The sequence below is a fragment of the Pectinophora gossypiella genome, chromosome 1 (assembly GCF_024362695.1).
Source record: "Pectinophora gossypiella chromosome 1, ilPecGoss1.1, whole genome shotgun sequence".
Lineage (NCBI taxonomy): Eukaryota > Metazoa > Arthropoda > Insecta > Lepidoptera > Gelechiidae > Pectinophora > Pectinophora gossypiella.
The window spans coordinates 2,777,784-2,797,197 of NC_065404.1; the positions used below are offsets into that span (position 1 = coordinate 2,777,784).

The 19,414-nt window shown below is 38.4% G+C and overlaps 1 protein-coding gene across 1 annotated transcript in view; it reads left to right on the plus strand.

Moving 5' to 3' along the window:
* The window catches only part of LOC126376100 (insulin-like growth factor-binding protein complex acid labile subunit), a 265,800-nt gene that overhangs the window by 178,911 nt on the left and 67,475 nt on the right, over positions 1 to 19,414 (plus strand). Inside the window, exon 5 of the mRNA XM_050023305.1 lies at positions 6,815 to 6,862. Coding sequence (XP_049879262.1) covers positions 6,815 to 6,862 — 48 coding nt within the window. The remainder of the gene's footprint in view (positions 1 to 6,814; positions 6,863 to 19,414) is intronic.

Below are 19,414 nucleotides of genomic sequence, written 5' to 3' on the forward strand. Positions count from 1 at the left end.
TTTCGTCTGTAATTTTATTCGGAGCTCTAATTTTCGGCTGGAATAAAGCGAAAAAATGAGAAAATAGAAAACCGTACTGTTTAGCCTGCACGAACGAAAGGCAATTTTCTATCCTATTTCTGTCGGAAGTCGGAATTATCTGCAATCAATCGGACAAAAGAAGAGAATGAACAAAGTTATTTCTCTAACGTCCGACGATTTATCACAGGAATCATTTGTTTCGGCAACCGTCAGCTAGTATTGTTTACTTTCAGAGGAATACTCAGATAGAAGCGAAGCAGCCACTCGCGACCCAAGTTCGCTACTGCGGAAACTTATTTTCTTTAGAACTTCACTGTTTCCACTGTACAATAATTGATGCATAAAGCTCGAATAAATGCATTTAGTGGGATATTAACCGCATTAGTAGGTACAGGGCTTATTAAACTAGTACACAAACATTTTGAATTCCGTCTATATTTCTAATTTATTTATTACATTACTATTAATATACCTACTAAGTATTTTCTAATAAAACGTATGATACAAAAAAAATCTTGATAAACCAACCCCGGCACGCGCAGTCGGTACTTTGTCGTCGTACTCCTCGTTTACCCATTGTCTTAAGATATGATTAAAAGCAGGGAGACAAAAGAAAGTGCGTCTGTTTTGTTCGCAAAGATCTGAGGGTGGGGGTAATGGCTTTTCGAGTGACACTTCAACTCGCAATCATCGCGCCCTGTATTTGTTCTGAAAAACTTGGCGAATTGATTCCGTGCGCCCTTTTTAGGATACTACCACACAACATACACGGGGTAAAAGCGTTTTAGTGCCCATGTAAGTATTGTCCTAGACACAATGCTCGTGGTGTTATAGTACCTATTGTGGCATACGTTATTAAACATTTTAGAAGAGCCTGCAGCATTCATATTTTGTTACAACTTTGTAAGTGTACCTAAGCTAAGAAGCATGTTTATTTTTACGATCATCACACATCATTTTTGTCGATCACGGCATTTTAATCTTAAAAACTAACACTTTTCATAAAGGAGCTGTCGATTATCGCTGTCGATTATCTTCAAACAACATTATCTGCTAACCCCATGAAATATTATTATGCGTGCGCTTATTTGCACGTAAGTTACCTAGTCGTTTTCCCTAAAACATTCATAGTACAATAAAACTAATTACTCTTCATTGACTTTAAATTAATTACTTACCTGTATTCGAGTGTAAAATTAACAGAGTTAGGATAATATCAAATTGTTACATTCAGTACACATGACCGAGCTATTTGTTGGAATACCTATTATGTGTTTAAAATGTACACTACATTATTTATGAAATTGAAATTAAATTTACCGGGCCACGGGACGGACTTTTCTGAATAATTGAACACGGAATAACTATTTGTAGGTATGCTGTTGTATATTAAATTACTTCACGATATAATTCTTCAATAGTATTACTAGACTAGAATAGTATTACTAGTAGAATAGTGTCGGACGACGCTCAGTGGGTAGGCCCGCTACAAGGTGGACCGACGATCTGGTGAAGGTCGCGGGAAGCCGCTGGATGCGGGCAGCGCAGGACCGATCGTCGTGGAGATCCTTGGGGGAGGCCTATGCCCAGCAGTGGGCGTCATACGGCTGATGATGATGATGAGTATTACTAGAGAGCTAAGTATAAGCCTCATAGCAAAGCACGTATTTGAGCATGAAATACATAATATTTTATCGAATACCGAAATAAAACACTGATAAATACACGTTTTGGAATAACTGAAATAACTTTTAAAGCAGCAACGTGGCAACGGGCTTCAGCCGGTTCACCCAACGTATTTACAAAGACAGTTTTTATGCTTTTTGCCTTCGATCGCGACACCTAACGACTTCCTGTGTAAACGCGCATCGAAAATGCAACGATTTCGAAACGCGCGAATACTCGCACTGTCGCTTAGTCGCACCCTTTGTATAACACAGATACGAGCAAAAGGCAACGATTGTTCGCCTACAAACGGAAATATTGTCGTCCGATGTGAAAAATGAATATTTTTAGGCGACAATCGTTCGAAGTTCGCTCGCTTTATTTGTGCGAAATTCTCGCGCGCAATTTCCGTGTGGAAAAAAACAAATGCAAAATAAAAGTCTATAGTCACAACGGGATTTGATTCATAAAAGTCAGAAAAAAATTGCGTTAATGTATGTACTTTTTTTATATTACTACATATTTCAAGCTGTGTTTCTAAAGGTAGGTTCAACATTTGCAAAATACAAAAATTAAAATGAACCCGCTATTATTCGCCAGTGTGCCACACTACGGACCGGTGATATATAGAAAACTGAATGTGGTGCAGATTTTAGAGCGTTCGTAAACTCGTTTAAATCGGTGGTCTGTACGCGGGCTCGGGGACAGTTTCCGTGAAAAATTACCCGCTGAATGGAGGCGGCTAAGCGGTGCTTTTAGCCCAGTTTCTGAACGAGCAAAGTCACGGCACGACCTGGCGATTTCCCCACCTCGTTCAATTTGCCAAAACACATCTACTGGCTAAAACGTGTGGTATTGACTGAAATCACTTAACTCCGCTGCTAATTGAACAACTTTAAAAAATAAAAACGCTTTCAATATCAATCTTTACATAATTTTAAGGTAATACAAAGTTATGTATACTAATGTCTTGTAAGCTTCTACGCTAAACTGGAAGCGAATAAAAACATAGAACACGTTCTGCTGCCTTGTCTTCTGAAGCTGTCGTACATGTTGTTCAACCTGGGGTATTATTGCATCCTTTCTAACATGATGACTTTCTAACAATTCATCTCGATCTTAGAACTTCGTATCATCAGTGGCTGCAAGTTGTCGTCTGATAAATTGGGCTCTGCCCCCTTAAAATGAGGTATGAGTTTATATATGTATGTATAATATATGAAACTTTTATTTTATGGTAAACCAACGGTTTGATCATAGAGTAGCTAATTGTATAGAGGCTACAATAGCGAGTGGTTTTATTGGCCGCGGGGAGGGCGAGCAATTTGGCGGGCTGACCGCAAGAGCCGCGCATGTTTATTAGAGACGAAGTCCCCCGGCCCCCGATTTGCATAACGGCCTGTGTCGTAATTAGAAACCATCTCGGACGATCCTTTGTCCCGTCAAGTCTGGAGAGGACATCAAACGCCTTCTATTTAGCCGCTCCGAGGCTAAGCTGTGTAATCCGACTGAATTAAAACATGACCTGCCGTAAGTATACCTAAGACTTAAGGATTTGTTCTTTTTGAATTTACTTATATTGTTTTAGTTATGTTTCTATCAATACAATAATCGTCATATTCTATGTTCTTACTATAGTAAACGCGTGAAAGAAAGAATATTCATTCATATTCATAATTTATTGTCGTAAAAAACATAAAATAGCTTTAACGCCGACCTCAGTTCGAATGAAAGCGCTGCAATTTTCATTAACGTTTCCATTGGTCAAACATCGTGGCCTGAAGGAAACGAGATTGCATCCATAAAATTTAAATTACAAAAATTGCTTATCCATTAACGCAGGCGTAATGAATCTATTTCTCAGAAACCCAGCACATAACACAAAGCCGACAGCATTAGGGTTGCCAAACTAACCGTAACTTTACTTTTAATACTGTTTAACGACGAACAACTGCGATTTTATTCAACAGTATCAAAGTGAATGATGCAATAAATCGACGTTCTCTATTGCGTAATTTACGTAGAAAATAATACTAATGACAAAGTAACCATTTGTAAATACATCTATTACATATATGTTTATAAAATCGCGAAATTAAACTACAACGTACGCGAAATAATGTCAATCGTTATTTTTCGTGTACAGCCATGAGCAATATACGTAATGTACACACTTTAGGACTCTGTCGCACTAACATATTTGATATTTAGTGAGAATTACATGGTACCAAAGTGTATACATATTAATGCTCGTGACCGTACGCGTATTACCTGACCCTGTAAAATGTATTTCTTACAACGCCACAGAGTAACACACAACATAGACGGCGGCATAACTCATTAAGTGGAGGCATTTACGAGGAGGGCTGCTACATCGCGGACCGGGATAATGACGCTAAACCGATATCCTTATTTACTGCAAATTGCGTCGCTACGTCGAGCTTGGATACATTCGGAAACTAACGTATCAACTTACGCTAGCTGATTAGTGTTGTTTCGAAGAAATTTAAAGATTGGTAAAAGTTACCTTACACGGTAACTTGTTTACTAAGTTATAGTTTAGGTGTTGCGAAGCAAGATGGCTAGCTGCTTGATTTTCAAACATGTTAACAATTTTTCTAATAAAATAGTTATACATAGTATTTGAAATCATTTGCTTTGAATAAGTTAAATCGATATTAGCCATAGGGAGTATTTTTAATACAAACTCTGTTTAGTAATTTCAATACAAAATAATTTGATATGTTTACCGAACTATACCGGCCCGTCCAAAGCATCTAAGCTTTAAATATAAAAGTTCCTGCAAATTAAGCCACGAATTTCCACTCCAGCTGTGCTCTGAGCGTGGACTGGCGCAAATCATGCGTGAAGTGAGTTTGCAAAGGCCACGCGTCCGCAACTGGCTTGGTAAACGCGCCTTCGTCTGTCAAATGCACACACGGTACACAATAAACTTGTTCGCTTCTGAATTTCCATTGATTTTGATAAAATATACGTCATATTTTATGTTATGTGTCTATAATACCCTTTTCCGCTGTAAAGATTTACATAATAACGCACAACGCATAATAATAGGTAGGTATTTATGTATAAAATATAACATTCCATTCTGCCAAAAAATAACAAGGATTCAACAAAACACATTACATTTACAATCTAACCACAAATATAAACTGTCAAATAGAAATAACAGAAAAGTAGCTCTTTCTTTACTTAAGAGCTGCGCTCTTGTCGGTGGAGTAATCGCCATTCCTCTCTTCTTCCCGCCTAAACCTTCACCTCCTGATACGACACGACCTGCACCTTCTCTTTTATTTGTTCCGTAAATGTTCTCTTAGGTCTACCCCTTCCTCTCTTCCCTTCAATTTTACCGAAAAAAAAGTAGAAAGTAAAAAGTAGCTACCGAACACAGAATAGCAGAAGTGGAAGGACATAGAACGCTTTCGTCATCCCGTATCGCTAATATACTATTTAGCTACTGTCAGATTTGCTGATTACAGGCATAGAATGAAGAACGATATTACGTATAGAACAGACACTGTCGGCCCCGCGCCAATTCCTTTCAGTGATAAGTTAGATTTAGAGGTCTCACTGTCTGTCTCGCTAGTCAGTCGGACGACGCTCAGTGGGTAGGCCCGCTACGAGGTGGACCGACGATCTGGTGAAGGTCGCGAGAAGCCGCTGGATGCGGGCAGCGCAGGACCGATCGTCGTGGAGATCCTTGGGGGAGGCCTATGCCCAGCAGTGGGCGTTGTACGGCTGATGATGATGATGATGATAGTTGGCGCGGTATGAGTGGTAGTCCTTTGGCCAATGCTTTTGTCAAATGTTAGTTACGGGTGTTAGGAAAGCGTGTGTATCGCATGTACTTTCAAGCTTATTGATTCTGCTTGCAATGTTCACTACTTAAAACATAAATTCTCATATTTTCAATATGACTAACCTAACCTGTATCACGAAAAACGCTGTCTGTCTGTCTCGCTAGCACTTATCTTTTTTAGTTTTGTTTAAAACACGTCCTGTCACCCAAGATCGTTTCTAAACCAGTTTTGCACGAGTAACTAAGTAACAGGAAGGTAAAGGATATTTTAGTTGAAAAGAGACGCATATTTTTCAAGACACGTGTAAAATCCAATATAAGTTACATAATATAAGTTGTCATCGATTAATTAGCCAGTAACAAGACCTAACGTACAGCAAATAATAAGGAATAATGTAACGACAACTCTCCGCTCCCCACCAGCGTCTGAGGTAGGTATACCACACCGCCCTCGAACATAGTTTAGTCTTGAATCGTATGGCGTCAGACGTCACACACACAGGTGCGCGTGTATAATAATGTTAATGTTTGTATAAAACGAGGTTGTTTGTATGTGTGCATACAGTACACGATATCCATTGCAATATGAACTAAGTACCCACACACCACCGAGCTTTCTGTTATACCAACGTCTTAGGTGGTGAGCCGTATCGCCGTATTTAATGCATAACAAGACGTTATACAAAGAAATTAATAGAAAATGATTCAAGTTAAATTAATAAATAATATTGAATGAATCACAATAATCTACTTCCACCCATTAGTCGTTTAGTTAGTCGAGATATTAGGAAAGTTAGTTACAGTTCGGCTTAGTTTCATCGATATTGTTATTGAGTAGTCTCAGACAAATGCCAGTTCGGAACGTCTCAATTGCTGGGGTAATTACGCAATCTCAACTTGGAACAAAACAGGAATGAAGTTTAACTTGTATTGGACGCTTCCTTGACAACAAAAAGAAACGGAAATAAAATTATGTCGTAAATTGTGCTCTAATTAACAATTGGTTTATTTTATGCTTTAACAGTGTCCTTTTCTTGGTTATTTGTTATGTTACTTCTTTACCTAAAAACATAAATAAAATTACCAACATCAACATAATTGTGAATGTTGTATGACACATTCTAAGTTTTTTCCGTCCAAGGACAAACACTGATCTTGCTAACTAATGTATCTGCATTTTTACTAAAGTCTTATTCACAATTGTAAAAGGTGCAAGACAGTTTCGCCAAAAACTGCAGGCAAGTACGTCACATATTTTTATTTTTTAATACGAGTAGATATCTAAACATATTCTGTCTGTCTTTCCAGGTCACGACAGCCTCCCGCTCGTGTAGCTCCAACATGAGGATATCAGCGGTAAGTAACCGTATTTCTCACGACCTGCCTCGTCAAAATTACATGTGCACTAACAAACTGCACTAATTAGTCACTCACAGTTACAAAAGGCAACTATTGGATGAGGTACTTACAAAATCCAGGTAAATAAATGATAGTCGTCGTAAACCAAATCGGTACCATTTCATAAGACATATGACCAAATGAAATTCCAAATTGTGACTTTTCAATAAATGTATTCCTTATATAAATGTAACCTTAACCCAATTCAAAACGTAGTCGATTAGTACTTAATACTATATATACTATTAATAGTAACTTCACCTACGCAAACAATAAAGGGACTATCAAATTTGCCAAAGCCACTTATATACATTCGAAAACACATAGTAACGCGAAGCAGTCTCTGTTCAAATCAACATACATAGTGCACGAATCCCCCTAGATTCTCTGACGTTTAATTACTCTGTGTGCCGTACTGTATTATTCTATAACATAACCCGCTTAGAACACGAACGTAATTTTAACCCATTATTATGCGATATGGATGTATAATTAACTCGATTATCAATTAAGCTTTCATTTACTGAGTAAACAAGTTGAGTTTATTTATTTGTATTCGATTTATTAATATTGTGTATTATTTCGGTACTGTTGTAGCTCTTTTGTGATTTTGTACTAGGTAGGAAGTAGGAATTAATTAGTTGACCGATACAGGTTTAAGCCATAAGTTTAATAATAAAGAAAAAGTAAATAAATGTATTACATTGACGTGTTTTAAACACAATGATGCCGTTTTGTTACTGGTGCAAGCTTCTTTTATGCCTTTCACCCGGAACGCACCAGCAATTCAGTAACATTCAAACGGAAGACCAGTATCAAAGACACGACAAAAATGTCCGCACCCCTATAAAACACTTTCTAGGTCACATTTGAAGCAGTAAAAAGTACAAAGAACGTTGTGTACCTACCCTCACAACTGTCGATTGTGCCAGATCGGTCACTTGCTGTTCGAAACACTTTTGTTCTAATTGCGCTTCTCTGTGCGGTGTGCACCCTCGTCCTCTGTAACGAACTTTCCTAATGGCCAGTACTTTTTAACTTTCTAACTTTGAAAATCGAACGCCGGTGTCGCTCGAAAATTGTTTTTTGTAATCGCAAAATGGAGACTTTCTTTATTTTGCGCTTAATCTGTGCTCATAATTGTCAAATTGAAAAAAAACATTCTAAGTTAAATTATTTAAAGCACTTTTACATCATTGGTAAAATTACTGTTAGATCTACAGAAGCTGAAGACGTGTTGGTGTTGATTCCAATACACACCATCTAAGTTTATTTTAAGTTGTACGTCTCATTTTCTTAACTGCCGAAAAGGAAAGGGACAGGTAATTGACAGGCATAAAATTTATAAAACACGTTAATATTAGGCAGAAGTTTAAACAACCTCACAAAAATATACATTGGCGAATAACCCGACCAAAATAAGTTAACAACACACGTCAAACGGGTTGCATGCTAACGAGATGCCTATGTGATGCGCCGGGGTTATTCATCCATACACTCATTCATTTTAAAATTAACAGCTTTTCATCATCCGACTCTACTTTTCTGCGGATAAGAAAATGACAGGTATAACTTAAAATTAGGAGGAATCAGGGCCATCATTTCCTTTCTAATCATAAAAGTAATTTCAAAATCGCTTTTCATTTTCCTATTTAGAGAATCTTAGTTTAAGACTTTAAATAACTTTGTTATTCACCTCGCTCCCTCATTTGTTATTGTGACAAAACTTTACGCAGTCCCACCTCAACTGCCTTGCCTATACCAATGACTTCAACCAATGAAGGGGGAGTCCTCCTACTTTTGTACCCTAAAGTCGTAAATTCGATCCCGCGGTTAATCAGCCCGAATACGAACAGCTTCGTTTCTAATAGCTACCTAATGTGACAGCTAATTTCCTGAAAGAAGTGCCCCACTCGCCCCACCTTTTATTGCTCCACTCGCGATTCCCGTCACGTCAGGCTCCCCACTCCCCCACTGCAGTGCAGTCATCAAGCCCGAAAACTTGTGAATTAAAACGTGCTTAGATTCTTATTACTCGCAAAGGATCGGCTGAGTTTCACAGTCAAGAGGTAGATCCGGGGGGAAGGGGGGGGGGGGGTTAACGGCCTCTGTGGTCCAGTGGTTGAGCATTGGACTCACGATCCGGAGGCCCCGGTTTCGAATCCCGGTGGGGACATATCACAAAAATCACTTTGTGATCCCTAGTTTGGTTAGGACATTACAGGCTGATCACCTGATTGTCCGAAAGTAAGATGATCCGTGCTTCGGAAGGCACGTTAAGCCGTTGGTCCCGGTCACTATTTACTGATGTGAGTACGTAGTCGTTACATGAGCCATGTCAGGGGCCTTTGGCGGCTCAATATTAACCCGGACACCAGGGTTGATGGGGTTGGTATTCCACCTCACAATCCACACGATAAGAAGAAGAAGGGGGGTTAAAATGGCTATATCGAAGCAATTCATCTAAGAAATCAATATTGCAATTTGACATTTGCGCATATAAAAGTAACTGCGCAATGCAAACAAATGTCAAATAGCAAGATTGCTTTCTTAGATGAATTACTCCGATATGGCCATTTTAACCCCCCTGTTTGTGCTGGAAGAATTAACGGTTAGTAAAAATTAAAGGTTTACATCATTTTATGAGAAAAGTTATGGTTAGTTTTATTGGGCCCATTAAGTAGAAAAAACGTATCTAAATGCTATGCGATGAAATAAATATTATGCATGTAGATAAGTATACCGTAACTGTCGGTCTATGACCTGGGCGTTACCACGCTGACCTGATTACATGTTTCTTGGAATAAACCAGAACTCCATTTATAGCTGTTGGAGGAGGTCTGTGTGGTGTTTGAACTTTTATACAACGGTGTTAAGTAATACTGACAAAACTGTGTAATGACATTTCTCTAATTTCAAGTTTCTAAAAATCTTCCGGTCGGTTGTATTGACTGGCATTTCTTCGCGTCGTTTCCCACCTTCAACTCATAGGCGGCACCTTCCATTCAAGTAGGCTAAAATAAAATAATTGTTAATTTCCGAAGCAGTTGTTCTGGAGTACTGTTTGATTGATGTTGCGAAGTTTCCCTGAGTAATGGTATTTTGATCGTGCTCCTTAAGTTTCCGAAGCCGTGCTTAATCTGAATTTAAGTCTGAATATAAATAAATCTTATAAATTAACACATTTACTGGAGTTCGTAGAGTCATAATAATCTTAAGCTATACTAAACATAATTGTTTATGTCTCTACACGTGGTGATGTCATTCATCTTTAAATTACAACAAAAGTCCTAGGTATCAGAGCCGTTTTAGAGATCTCAATTACCTATGACAATTTTTTTTTTCTTCAGTAACTGTAGTAGATAGATAGATAAAATACTTTATTGAGCACAATGGACACAAAATACAGAGACTTACTACTCTTACTGTAGTACTTGTTGAGTAAACCGTTACGCACCGTAGCGCGTAGCAGAATCAGATTATTATTCAATTAGTGTTACAAATACATTGAGTCAGTGCATCGGAAGCCTACTAGTTAAGACGAATTCCCATAACATAGACTAGGAAGGCGTAGAATTCAGGTATGCCCTCGACATGGCGAGCTAGGCACTTGTCTTTAAAACCCTAGACCGTACTAGACCACTCTAGAGCTGGTTGCCCACTAATTGGCGGTAGCATGAAACAGATGGAACTCTGCTATTAGGAATGAAGGACTCTTCAACATGAGGACTTTGGTGCTGTGGTCCGTTTTGGAATTGTTTTCAAGATGATTGAGGATTGGGCAGTTGGACAAACTTTTAAGATATACAAAAATAAAGAGTGCAAAGAGTTTCAGTTTGGGTATTTAACCTACGCTCTTTTATAAGACACAACGCGTATTAACTTTACCAATATGTGACGAACTGTTTTCCCTATTATAGGACCCTAAGGGATTTTTACCATTTTCCGTTCACTTTGACGTAGGTAACAGAAATTACGAATATTTAAAAAATATGTCTAGTCAAAGTAACTGGGAGCCACAAACAAAACTAAAATAGAGGACCGTGCCCATATTTACCCGTAGTTCATATTCCGGACGAAAACGGTTAAAAAATAATAAATTCCGCTTTGAACTTTCATCGATCTATCTGGACTCCAAAACATTTCCCGTCTAAATTCCGCATTCTATAAATCGCTCGCGTCTGACAAATCACTTTATACGATGTAACACGAGATCTACAGCAACATATTTCACATACTCCAGAGATCGTCGGTCTCACATCCACATTGGCTAATCCAGCATCGGTTAGAGTAAATTCTGAGCTCCCTCATCAATAACCATTTTGACAGCTAAGCCGCCATTTTTCACCGCCAGAAGTACGGAGCGAAAATCGCGCAGTCAGAGGCTGCGCCCGAAACAAAAAACTCCTCCACACTAAATCGTCTGCAACAAAATCGAGAAACCACTCCAACTTCTTTACATTACCGGTTTAATTTTGGAACAGGAAGTCTATACCGCGGATAACCGAGCAATGGAAGTGTGAAACCAAGTTTCAGTCGCCGCGCGAACGACTAAAGCGAGGTAGTAGATCAACTTCCGAGCCATTTATTCGCAAATCGAGTTATTGCACCTCCCGCAGATCGCTTTACATAGGTCATTTGTGGAAATTACCATGTCTCTGAACCGTTTCATATTAAAGTTAGATTTTATAACTCTCTTACAAAAGAGGAGTTGGTTGAGCTTGCGTTTTCTTAATTTCCTGCTTTAAAGCAGTGCATAAGCTGTAATTTATAACATCGCGTGGCCAAGATAAATTTGTTGGTATTTATCACGGTCGTGCTTTAACAAACAGCACTTAGTAATCCACTATACAAGTTTCGCGTAATTTCCCTTGAACGTAATGTATTTTGTATTTAAACTCTTGTCCCATTACGGCGTGTGTTGCCGGAAATTCACAAAGGCAAATCGAGTTATAAGTAACGTCCAAACACAGCTATCCGTTTATTTCGCTACGTTCCGTTTCTGCATATCGTAAATTAAATAACGTGTTTGGACTATGAATAATAGCTCTCTCGGGTTCCCGAACGTGTTACGAGGCTTCCCAATTTGAATTTTAAAATAAGTACAATTATTTACAGCAGTCTTTGGGATGCGTTTAAATTTGGAAATTATTCTTTTTCATTACTTTTTATGGCGCTGTCAGAGGGACGAGGTTGAATAACTACCAGAGAAAATTAAGAGCGGGCCGCCCGTGACCCTATTCAATATTGCACACGAAAAGAGGCATCATATTTCGTTTCTCTTTAGTTTATTTTTTGATTAGGTATTTGTTCGTCCTTTCAATCAAATTTTATTACACAAATTAATTACCTACATTTGTGAGTTCTTCACAATTTGAAGTCCTTACCTTATTGAATCGATACTTCCAATATGTGTCAATAATTCCTATTCTACAATAAGACAAGGCAAAAAAAGTTTTTTTATTTTTTGAGTATACAGTGATTCAATATTTGAATACTATTTGTTTTAGATTTCGGTGTTATACTAACGCTAAAACACTACAATATGGTTTACTAGCTAGAATTGTGACTTAACCACGAAGACCAATTTGTTGAATGATTTGATGACAGCTTAAAATAATGCTGGTTAACATTATAACGTACGTATATCCAAGCTCCGGGAATAATTTTACGTAAAAGTAAGGGAAACATACAAAAACATACAAAAAACTACCTTTTTGCTTTAGTTCAAAAACGCCACCCTCAAATATAATTATGATCTACTATTTTATTTTACCTATTCACAATTCAAAACTACAGAGATGTTATCTTTAAATTAAGTATAATTTCGATAACTGCAGAAATATTAAATTTAAGCCTCGGAGTAGGTAGGTACCTCAAATAGTCCAGACAATTATATAGAAAAAAATAAATACGAATTAAGGCGATAGGATCTTTAGAAAAAGTATGGGTTACTCCCCTCATTTTCCTTCCCTTTGCGTGTTGGAATAGGACGGTACTTTTATTTGCGGTGTAAAAAAAAGTTAGTTGAAACGTCACGCGATGTTACCCTTGTTTTTATGACGGATCCTAAGCTAAGTTTTAATTTACAGTCCAGTTTTGAGGTAAGGAATTACATTACGAGAGTGACTGGAATAGTTGACCTATATTACCTTACAGTATGAAATGGTTATCTGTATTTTTATTTACTTACATTAGTTAAGCACCGCATGAAGAATGCTACACCGACAAGAGCGTGACTCTTAAATTAGTGATAATGCCATTAGTTAAAATATGTATAAATATATTTAAATATAGATATCAAGTGGAATTTCTTGTCAGATAATTCATGAAAGTTTTTGTGCTCTTTCTATTTATTTTCTGTTCTATACTTTTGCGACGGAAAATTCCATTTGATATCATATCAGAATCACCCCTCAAAGTTTTCGTTACAATGTCACTAACACCCTGTGTAGTCGTAAGACCTAATCCTTTTAAAATTCAAACCTCATTGTTTAACTATTGCGTCTGGAAATCTTGGCCCTAGGAGTATATATCGACGAGCCCAAATCCAACATTGCAAAACCTACCAAACGGCCAGGCGAGTTATACCTAATACCTACCTATGTGTTTATTGATAGGTAGGCGTCTTCCGCGTGTAGACGAGTTAATTGAAAAGTCAACATCTCGATTGCGACGATCGATTACTCCTGTTTCGGTTCATTTATTTTTAATTTGTTTGACATCCAATTACTATGCTTCACATGTTGACACATTCTTAGTACAATGTTTGAACTTGAGGTTGGTGATACCGTGTCAGAAGGGTTTAATAAATAATTAACGGTTAAACGAACTTACCTGTAAGTGAAGTTCTATCGTAATTATACGAGTGCTTCGTTCGAAGAGATTAGTAACCTATAAGATGATAAACTTGAACACAATGTAGTAACGCATAGTGACACCATTCATTGCACACATAGTTGAAAGCATATAGAAAAAAAATAATAACAAAAGTAATTCTTTTTTTTTTTTTTTTTTTTAAAGGGTAGTCTTATATTGTCTGCCCCACTCGAATAGTCTCCGCGCGCTTCATTAGTTTAGGGCTCTGTCTGCGATATTTGCAGAACAGATTTGGGGTCTAGGGCGGGCGGGGGTTACTAATCTCTTCGAACGAAGCACTCGTATAATTACGATAGAACTTCACTTACAGGTAAGTTCGTTTAACCGTTAATTATACTTCGTGCTTCGTTCTCGAGATTAGTAACCTATAAGATGATAAACTTGAACACAATGTAGATGTTGAGAGCAGGTTCGGGAAATATCGCAGTAAACTATAACGAACTATAGATGAAATGTATAATTTTCTAGTACTTATTATTATAATGTGCCTAGATGATTACAAACTAAATAAAATTACAAATTATTATTTAATATAGCACGAGCCAACTCTGCCTCGTTTGTGGTCATGATGGTTCTATTGTAGAATTTTCCAAACGTGGTGGAGTTTTGACTCCAACTAGCAGTTTTTCGAATCTGGTCAATGCTAACCCCTGTGCTGTATGCCTGGAATGTGGCAGCGTGGCGCGTGCTATGTGCTGAAAAGATTGACACATCCACACCAGAATCTTTCAGTGTAGACTTAATCCAACGAATAATCTTCAATCCAATGAATCCAACGACTGAGTGTTTGTGTGGTGACGGCTTTATCAGGCCGTTTAAAACTGATAAACAGGTAATCTGACTCTCTAATTGAGGCCGTTCTATTTATATGGCTAATTAATGACTTGGCTGGGCAAATCCCATGTTTTTGCAAAAAGAAAGGTAAGGTAAGGACTGGATTATTCGTACAGACTTTCGAAGTTTTGATGAGATCTGAAATTTTGATAACAATCTTAATATCTGGAAACATCTTAATGTTATAAATATTTATTTTCGACAGGGTTATGGGCGGTAACCAGTACCAGTAATGTTACACATTTTTTTTTTTTTCAAGTTTTTCCATTGATATGGCCTCGTTAGGGTACAAGAGAGCCAGGTAAATCTAGCACTCACCCAGTGTCCCAAGTGAAACTTGAGTACTTGGGAATAGTAGGTCTTAGCCTAAACACACCTTTGAAGAACCTTTGAATACGATAATCCGTCGATATATTGGGTCCTAAAATTAAGGACAAGGCTGCTCTACAGCAATTTAAGAATAAGAATAAGAATAAAATAAATTTATTGCCAGTAACAATTAACGAACCATATTGATTGCCACTATTAAATAAATCAGTAAGGAACTCCATGACTTTAAATATTGATGCATCGTATAAAGGTGTGTTATTTTGTTTACAAAAGTCATACCATTTATTAATATAGGTGTTGTACTGTTTAAAAGATGAATCAGCTAAAGAACTAATCATTATATCTACTGCCGAGGCTGGTACGGACCGTCGCGATAGTGCTGCCCGGATAATATTCCGGCAGCCAGGGTAAGGTTCGCGTGAATGTTCCTCCTGTTTTCACATTTCTTGTTCAGTCTACTGGCGAACAGGTCAATGTCTGGAGAACCAAACTGTGAAACTAACTGGTCAAAAGTAGAGTTTTCTACCTCCCATTCTATGTCTGGATGTGAACGTCGGGATTCAGTGTCAGCTACGATGTTTTCTTTAGATGGGAAATATGAAGTCTTTATAAAGATTTTCCTATGTTCATACCATTGCCAGATCTGTCTAGCAATGTCAGTGAGATGTGGGAATTGAATCCCGCCTATGCGGTTAATGTAGGATAGCGCAGTAGCGTTGTCTATGCGAATTAAAACTGGACAATTTTCTAAATGTTTTGCAAAAATTTTAATCGCAAAGTAAGCAGCTAACAGTTCGAGATAGTTGCATGATGTGCATCCCGCGCTCCGACTGTGACCAAGGCCCATTCGCGGTGTCACCCCCGCAGGCCGCGCCCCACCCCGTAGTTGAGGCGTCAGAAAATATTTCAACCGCGTAACAGTCGTCTCGAATACGGTGCGCAGGGCTCTATAGCACGTAGCCACCCTTGAAAATCCGAGAGTAAGTTTTCCGGGATTTTCATATACCTGTCATAGTCATCATGAGGTTGTAAGTTTAAATACTTACACCGTTCTAACTGTTTTGTATATAACATTCCATATTCCACTGCGGGACACGCAGACACAATATACACTTATAGGACTTCTATAAGTTGAGCAAATTTTCTAATTTTACACCGAGTAATGTTTATGATTTTTTGTAACTCTGCTTTGATATGTGTTTTCTTTTCTGGGGGCAAAGTTATTTGCATAGTACGTGAATTCAAGATGAAGCCTAAAATTTTACATGATTTTGAAGGGGTCAACTGACTTTTTTCCCTATTGATTATAAAACCAAGAGCGGTAAGTAGATTAATAGTTGAATTCACGTTGTAAGAGCATCCAAGATATGATCTTCCTAACAATTGAATATCGTCAAGGTATATTGTGGAAATATGTCCAGCTGCTCTAAGTAGACTGATTACAGGCTTCATTAACTTAGTAAAGATGTAGGTAAGGCGCCGTGTCCAACCCAAATGGTAGCACATTAAACTCATAAAGTTTATTATTGTTCCACATAAATCTCAAGTACGAGAATCTTCGTGAATTTTTATTAAGAAATAGGCGTCCTTTAGATCGACAGTGGCCATAAAACAGTCCTGTGACATTAGTTTAATTGATGTACGAATATCTTGTAGCTTAAAGTGACTTGTGTCAATAAACTTATTCAAGTTCTTTAAGTTTAATATAAAGCGCATTTGACCGCAGGTTTTGGGCGCAGGAAAACACTAAGTAGATATAAATTGTCCGTCGCAGTGTTCGCATGCTGAAATGGCGCCGATGCCTAGTAGGCTATTAATAGCCTCTTCAAAGCATTGCATTTCACTGCTAGAGTAGTTTGGGATCGGTTGTACATAATGTTGCACGACTGGTCGGGCAAAGGTAATTTTATAACCTTGAATTGTATTCAAAATATTATGGTCGAAAGTGATAAGTGACCACTGCGAGTAAAACTGTGCTAGTTGTCCAGCGTACAGTACCGCGTACAGTAGCGGCGGCGGCGCGGCGGCGACGACGGCCTGGAGGCGGCGGCGCGCGTGCGGTTCGTCCACGTCGTCGTGGCAGGCTCGCGGTTCTTCTGGGCCCCGGCTCCCGTCGGCCTGCGCTGCTGCGGTGCTGGAGCTTTCCAGTTTAAACCTTTGTTTCCCTGAGGTTTCAGCGTTTGAACAGCAGATTTTTTCCCCACCTTGTTTATCACCTTAAGCTCGGCGCCCGATTTGTTTACTGTCTTAGCCGCTTTCAAGGTATCGGTTAAGTTTTCTCCGAAGAGATATTTATCCACTTTGGAAGTACTTAAGTTTTCTTTTAGATCCTTTTTAAGGGAAAACATTGCAAAGTTTCGTCTAGTGATGGATTCTGCATATTGGATGTCGCATAATAAGCGAGCAGTGTCCATTAATTTCTTAATGAGTTCGTGATCCTTATTTTTGGCACTACTTATGTGGTCAGTCATTGCGGCCCCAAGGACAGTAATAGCCGTGGCGAGTTGTTTCTGCCGGGCCTTAATAGCCTTATGCCTCTTGAACATACTATCGGGCAGAGCGGCCTTGATTTCGGCGTTGAGTATAGGCGCGCCGATGAGGCCGCAGTTACCCGGAATAGGATATTTGTCGATCTGTTCCTTCCGAACATTTTTATCTAACCCATTTGTAGCAAGGTGTTCGAAACGGGATGCTAGGTCTTTATGTATATCCGGTCCATATTGTATGGTTGCAGAGGGGTCATCGCCGAGAATCTCTAACAATGCGCTATCTAGGACGTTCTCTGCAGCAGGTGGTGTACTCGTGGTAGCCCGAGCTTCACCCACGGCGGCGGCGACGGCAGTGGCGGTCGCGGTCCTCTCAGGCACCGCGTAGGACGGTCCCGGTTCGACATCAGAGTTGGGTCCGTGTAGAGTGACGATTAACGCCGTACTTGACAAAAATATACACGTATAAAGATACGCGTCGTAACTAGGGGGTGGTATGATTCCCACAGAATCATACGTCAGCAAACTCCGAGATTACGAGATAGTCCCACAGACGTCTCTGTACTCGAAAATTAATGTAAGGTGTATTTCCCATAGAAAAACACGCAAACATATTTTAATTCCTGAGGAATTATTCGTGTGAACAAAAAAGGTGCCTAAATATCTATACCTATATCGTACTCGTGGAGGACTCCCAGAGAGTCAACCGATTGAGCATAGTAGGTATGTGGTTATAAGTATGTAGGTACTTATATAATATATAATTATATATTTGAATCTGAGCACGTTGTGGCGGTGGAAAAACTCCCAAAGAGTTATCCGATTGCCGATTGTGCCGTAACGAAATTTGAATTTAGAACAGGCAGATTGTTGGTCATGTTTTGACCTTGACCTTGTTTTATGCAGTGGCGAGATAAACACCTAAAGTGTCTGACGAAGCCGTGCATAATAAAAATTTAAATATCGAACTTGACGAAAATTATGAAAGTTTGTACTAAGAAATACCTTGTGGGTTCTTCGAAGTAGGTGATGGTTCCCGTGACGACGCTTCCGACGATGATGATTCAATAACTCGAGCACGAGGTCTTCGTGAACGCATTATCATGCGTTCTAATGTTTTTAGACATTTGTTAATGTGATTCACGTCACCAATATCCTCACTGTGTCTTTTGGACATTATTAGCTAGTAAAACTATTGTATTCTAAGAGTTTTTTCTCGAATTATAGGTCAATTATTTGAACCGTGCAGAATGGCGAAGCACACAAAAGCGAATGAAGCGCGCGGAGACTATTCGAGTGGGGCAGACAATATAAGACTACCCTTTAAAAAAAAAAAAAAAAAAAGAATTACTTTTGTTATTATTTTTTTTCTATATGCTTTCAACTATGTGTGCAATGAATGGTGTCACTATGCGTTACTACATTGTGTTCAAGTTTATCATCTTATAGGTTACTAATCTCGAGAACGAAGCACGAAGTATAATGGGGATTAATATCGAAAACGTTACGAACAGAATTAATACATGGCTCGTAACCAAATCTTGCCCCTTAGTTCGTTTTGTGATTAAAAAAGTAAATTAAATCCATTGGTTTAAGGATCATTTTACTCGTAGTGGGAAGTTCTATGACATATCAAAACTTGATTTTCAACGTTCACTGTACGAATATGTGGCAGCAAAGATCGACATAGTTCATTCAGTGTTGGAAAAGAATTAACGTACTTTCTCACACGAATACACTTTATAAATATTTGCTACTTTAGCAAGCTTAACAATACAGAAGTTGGAAGAGAAATTATTTGATACAACTCAATGAAAATAATGAATATTATGAGGCAGAAATCAATTAATGCACCTGTTTTTATCTACTTATTTACTAAAATAAATTACGTAGAAAAAATCGGATTGAACCGCATTCCGTTGCAGCTGTTTCACGTGAATCTGCACCCGACGAGAACAATTAGCGGTTTTAAATCCCCATA